This window comes from Otolemur garnettii, unplaced genomic scaffold (genome assembly GCF_000181295.1).
Source record: "Otolemur garnettii isolate 467f Iridium unplaced genomic scaffold, OtoGar3 scaffold00005, whole genome shotgun sequence".
Taxonomy (NCBI): domain Eukaryota; kingdom Metazoa; phylum Chordata; class Mammalia; order Primates; family Galagidae; genus Otolemur; species Otolemur garnettii.
The window spans coordinates 912,479-918,267 of record NW_003852400.1 but is presented as its reverse complement, the minus strand read 5'-3'; the positions used below and the strand labels follow the sequence as shown (position 1 = coordinate 918,267).

The 5,789-nt window shown below is 42.1% G+C and overlaps 1 protein-coding gene across 1 annotated transcript in view; it reads right to left on the bottom strand.

Annotated features, from left to right (window-relative positions):
* Positions 1-2,209: 2,209 nt before the first annotated feature.
* Positions 2,210-5,789, bottom strand: part of LAMB4 (laminin subunit beta 4) — a 99,883-nt gene continuing 96,303 nt past the window's right edge. The window contains exon 33 of the mRNA XM_003782586.2: positions 2,210-2,511. Coding sequence (XP_003782634.1) covers positions 2,372-2,511 — 140 coding nt within the window. The 3' untranslated portion in view covers positions 2,210-2,371. The remainder of the gene's footprint in view (positions 2,512-5,789) is intronic.

The following is a 5,789-nucleotide window of genomic DNA, read 5'->3' as shown; positions in this document are numbered from 1 at the left end:
GTAATAGGTGTTAGAATGATTTGTCTGACATTAGTGAGGAATGAGCTTTTTCACACACGTGCTTTTTTTTAGATAACAAAAGTTTGAGTTTAGAAAGCACAACCATATGTAATTGAAATCTTTCTAAAGTGCATCACATACTCCGTAAGCTCATCAAACTACAATCTCCAGGAATCTCCTGAGATGATGAGTTTATCTTGCCTCTTCCCTTGATTTCTCAGAAAAGTGTGCTTTTCTAACTGGAATTTTTCCACCTTTCCAGAGTCTGATGGCCAGTTAGTTCTCCCAGTGGCAGAAAAAACTTTTCTCTTTTTAACCATTTCCACATCCTTTGGCCTACCACTTGCATGGTCTGTGATTACTGGAAAAACAAAACAAAACAAAAGAAGAAGAAGAAGGAGAAGAGGAACAATTGAATTACTTCTGTTGCAAACAAAAAAAACCTATGCCTGTAAAATTGTCTATCATTTGTACCTGATGGGGAGGCTGGAATATGTTCCACTGTCATTGTTGGAGTAAAGAACTTAGACTTTGCAACAGCTGTGTTTTTTGGCTCTCTGGACCATTTTTTTGTGCCATTCATTGGTAGAGGTATGCAAGTCTCAATGCTGGAAATGGGGTAAGTTACAATTGTAACTTCAGGAGAGATTTCCTGCATTGCCTTTCTTTTTTTTTTTTTTTTTTTTTTTTTTTTTGAGACAGAGCCTCAAGCTATCCCCCTGGGTAGAGTGCCATGGCATCACGCTCACAGCAACCTCCAACTCCTGGGCTCAAGCGAGTCTCCTGCCTCAGCCTCCCAAGTAGCTGGGACCACAGGTGCCCGTCACAACGCCTGGCCATTTTTTGGTTGCAGCCATCATTGTTGTTTGGTGGGCCCGGGCTGGGGATTAGAACCCGCCACCTTAGGTGTATGTGGCTGGCGCCTTGGCCACTTGAGCCACAGGCGCCGAGCCTTATTTATTTATTTTTTTTTTTTTAGAGACAGAGTCTCATTTGGTCGCCCTGGATAGAGTGTCATGGCATCACAGCTCACAGCAACTTCCAGCTCCTGGGCTTGGGCGATTCTCTTGCCTCAGTCTCCCGAGTAGCTGGGACCACAGGCACCCACCACAATGCCTGGCTATTCTTTGTTGCAGTTTGGCTGAGGCTGAGTTTGAACCCACCATCCTCAGTATATGGGGCCGGCACCCCACTCACTGAGCCACAGGCACTGCTGCCCTTCTATAATTTTCTTTAATTGCCTACATTTTAAAGAATTTTTCTATTTATGTGTAATCCTAAAGCCCTTTTGCTGAATTTTCAAATCCATTTTTAATGAGCCAGCCCTTAATAGAAGAGCTCCAGCTGATCTTCCTCTTTCATACACCAGTGTTGATGTATATTATTTCTTATTCATAAACTTAGCTCCTTCAAAATAATCCATCTGAAGGACAATTTCAGCAAATTGTCCTCCATCCTGAATCATACATGCAAAAAAAAAAGCTGATGTAAAATCATAGACTCATTCTGAAATGAAACAATCTGATCTTTTATACGAAACAATAAGAATATGATTGCTAGTTTTTAAAAAATAAGTAGCAGATTTTATAACAAAAATGCCTGCAAATTATGAAAAGTAGTTCAAAATTTATCTCTGTGAATCCCTTCCCTTCCCTTTCTCTCACTTACACAATGAATGTGAATACTGTTTTAATGCCATTTGAAGAAAACAGAATCCTTTAGTTGAGAGAATGAGTATATAGGAGAACAGGTGTGAAAGCAAGTTCCATTTTTAATTGTATGCATTTTATCCCAAAGAGAATAATAGTCTTTTTTTTTTTTTGCAGTTTTGGCTGGGGCCAGGATTGAACCTGCCACCCCTCGTATATGGGGCCAGCACCCTCCTCCTTGAGCCACAGGTGCTGCCTGAGAATAATAGTCTTAAAAATAAAATCAAATCGAAATAAATATAAAATATAGGACAATCCAGTATAAGCCAACCGTATGTATTCCATATTCCATCCTAGTATTAGAGATATTTATTGTGTAGGTTCACTTGACCGAAATGATTATTAGTAAATATAGGACTTACTTAAATTTTTATTTTTCGCATATAACTAATTCTTTTTAAGTGACGAAAGAGAAAAGAAGGCAAGAGGAAAGATTTCTGATCCCAGAGGCAATCCCTTTCCTTCCCCTTCTCTGTTATAAAGTGGCGTTTGGCGGCCCAGTTCCCCATCCAGCAGAGCAGCTGTGTAGTGAGCAGAGGTGTGAGCAGGGAGGGGGCAGAGGCTGACAATGAGGATTTCACCAGCTCAGCACAGCTCCTCCGGTCTGATCTGCACATCAGAACCCAGAAACAAAAGCACCATCCTTTGCACTTTAACTTTGCCTAAGTATAGCAGGTAGCATATTTCTTTTCTTGTTCGACAATTTCATTCTTAAGGGCAACAACTTGATCTTCTAATTGTTTCAGTTGACCAGCTTTCTCTTGCCTACTTAGATTCAAATCTTGGATCTTCTTTTCTAAATCTGAAAGAGAAAAAGGAAAGAAAGATATGTTTCCATTTGATAGATTCTTCCCGGATATCTGCATCCCACCAAGCCCAGGGATGTGTGTGCCTCTTAAAGAGACGCTTAGTTTTGTGTTTTGATTCAATGCATGAATCATCTCTTTTCACCAGACCTCTCAGGGTTTTCACATAGATCAGAGCGAACTGACATTTTTGTCTAAAAACTTTTATATCTAAAGACATTTATCAATGTGAGTCTGCTGCTGCTTTGAATTTAGAAATGAAAAGACAGGGTGGTGCCTGTGTCTCAGTGGGTAGGGTACCGGCTCATATACAGAGGGTGGTGGGTTCGAATGCGGCCCTGACCAAACTGCAACAAAGAATAGCCGGGTGTAACAGCTCTGATTAGATTTGGTGAGGTGCTATATTTCCGTAGATTTGTTCTGATTATTTTAATTTAATTTTTAAACATGGGTTCTTCAGTGTTTTCCATTCTTTCAGAAAAAAAGAATGACATTTTCATTCCTTTTTCCTGTTGATATTAGCATCTCTGAATAGTCAAAGCAAAGTGATTCCTTTCTTAGCCCCACTTATCCATCCATTAATCCATTGACTCATTAATCTATCCATTCACCCATCTACTATGTCTTCATTTATTCATTCTTCATTCAGAAAACATCTGGGAATTCTAGCAAACCCCAGCATGGAGCCCCCAGAGTAGTGGATAAAGGAGGTGCAGAGAGCTACGGTTGCCAGCGTGAGGTGGCCTTTCTACAAGGCACTCCGACCTTGGGTAGCAGTGGGACTTGCTCTAATCACACCTGAGTGCTGATTTCGTTTGTCCATATGTTAAGGGGGAAGAGCCCGATTTCTGAAGAGATTTGAAATTGTCCTGTGAACAAATGTTGAATTAGTTGGTGATGTTTCATGTGGACAAAAGATTCAGGGCATGAGCCACAGCTGGTTTCAAGTATTTGAAGAGCCCGCTTAGGAAAGCAGATTACTGTGTTCTCTGTCATTCTAAGGAGATAAAGTGATATCCACAAAGGAAGAATTTGTCTGAATATAAAGAACTTTCTGTAGTCACAGCTGTTCCCAGATGAAGGAGCTGCTGGGGAAGGCGTGTGTGTTCCTCACTAGAAACTGTCAAATATCATTTGGGGCTGAAAAGGGGATTCAACATGGGGAATATATTTGGGCTAAAAAGGAAAAAAGACGCTGGTGTTTCAACCGGCTAAGTTAGTATGATCGATCTGGTTACTTTGTCTTTCCCCCCAGACCCATTCTCCATCCTGTTCTGTGTCCTGGAAAGCTAAACTCCCTGCAGGGCAGCACCTGGCTGCCTTGACCTCTGCCTTTCACTCGTATTTGGCTAGTGGCTATGCTGGCACATGACCACAGGGTGAGGACAGCGAGCAGTTCCCATCCCAGTTTGGCACCCGGGTTCTGGCTGTCCCATCTGAGCTCCTGCAGGGCGGCCTCCTCCCTAACGTGCCCCACAGGGCTCTGGTAACATCCCTGCGTCCCTTGTCCCTTCAGGCCTGGGGTGCTAATGGCTTCTCCCTGCTGCTAGTCACCTGGTCCTCCGCACGCTCAGCTGGTTTCCTCCATTCTCGTGCATTCTGTGTAGTTCTTCCCATCAACAAGGAGAATCTACTTACCCTCTCCCCTCACCCACGTCCCTGAACCTGGGCTGGCTTAGAAGTCGTTTTGACAAACACAAGTTAGAAGAAAGGATGATGCAGGATCTCAAGAACCTGGCACCTTCTCACTCTTGAGGAGCCCTGAAACAACCTGGCTATCAGGCAGCCTGACGTAACAGACCATGTAGAGGCCATGTCTGCAACTCAGCTCTGCCAGGCCCCACTCACCTGCCAGCTCAGCCATCAGCCGAGAGAAGCTGCCTGAGTGACCCACATGAGACCCACAGAGGAACCGCCAGGCCACCCACAGCAAAGTAAGAAAATCATTAATTTGGGGGTGGTTTGTTATGCGGTGAACAGGTAACTGAGACGACGCCATTTACAAATACACTGTCTGGAATTATGACCTCCACCCTCTCAACTTTGGTGCTTCCAAAGGCCCTTGACTGAGGCCCCACAGCACCTCTTTCTAACAGACAGGGACAGAGCATGGCCCTTGGTTATGCCCCTTCTCAAGTGGCAGAGTAGGGAGGGTGGCCAAATCAATGTCTTATTTTTCTACGTTGTTGAGTTGTGAAAACAGCCTTAAAATGAAAAGAGAAAAAGAAGTTAAATCCATTATTTTAGACCCCTTTGAGAAGTCCTCTAACTTAAAGTTCTCTTCTAATCTAATTTCATGAAATACAAAACTTCTACTTGGGAGGCTGAGGCAAGAGAATTGCTGAAGCCCAAGAGTTTGAGGTTGCTGCGAGCTGTGATGCCACAGCACTCTACCAAAGGTGACAAAGTGAGACTCTGTCTCAAAGAAAAAAAGAAATACAAAGCTTTTAGTTTTACCTTTGGACTCTGAGGTAAAACGTAGGACAGAAATATTGTCCCTGCGTTTTTGCTCCTATAGTAAGGCCCAAGGTCTGAGATAATAGAAACTGATTGTCATCGTAGTATCTATGGAATGTAAGATAAAAAAAGGTCTTTCTGAATCTTCCCTAGTATTTCCTTTTACACATTTTAGGGAAAATACTTAAAAATGAAAAAAAGAATATTACCCACAAATCCATTGCTTTTAAAATGATTATACAAGTGTAAATCTGGCTTCCTCTTTACTCCCCCCGCCTCCCCAGAGGTCACTAACGTTAGCAGTCTGGTCCGTACCTTCCCTGACTCTGGCCCATAGTAATGTTGCATTTCATTTTCTTCATGTCATAGCGATGATATACGTGGTTGTAAAGCCAAAGACTTATTTTCTAACAAAGAAGAGTTCATAAGTGAAGCATTGTGGTTACTTTAATATTTGAGCGTTACTTATATTCCTAATTAATATAATTAAAGTTTTGGGAGATAATAAATACAACCAAGAATAAAACTATCCACTCATAATTTGATATGTCTTGATGCTTTTAGAGGTAGTTGAGGTCATGATGATTGCCCAGAAAAATCACAAATATCAACAGTGGAAAACAAATATTCGAATTAGCTTTCTTATTGTTATGTGGTTTATATTTACTATACTATGTGTACATCAAAATGTCCATTTTGATTATTCTCATCCTTGTGTGCATGTGATTCCTTCTGGGTTGCTATCCAGAAATCTATGCTAGATGACCTAGTGCCTTAGAGCTGTGGTCCCCACCCCCCAGGCTGCAGACTGGTGCTG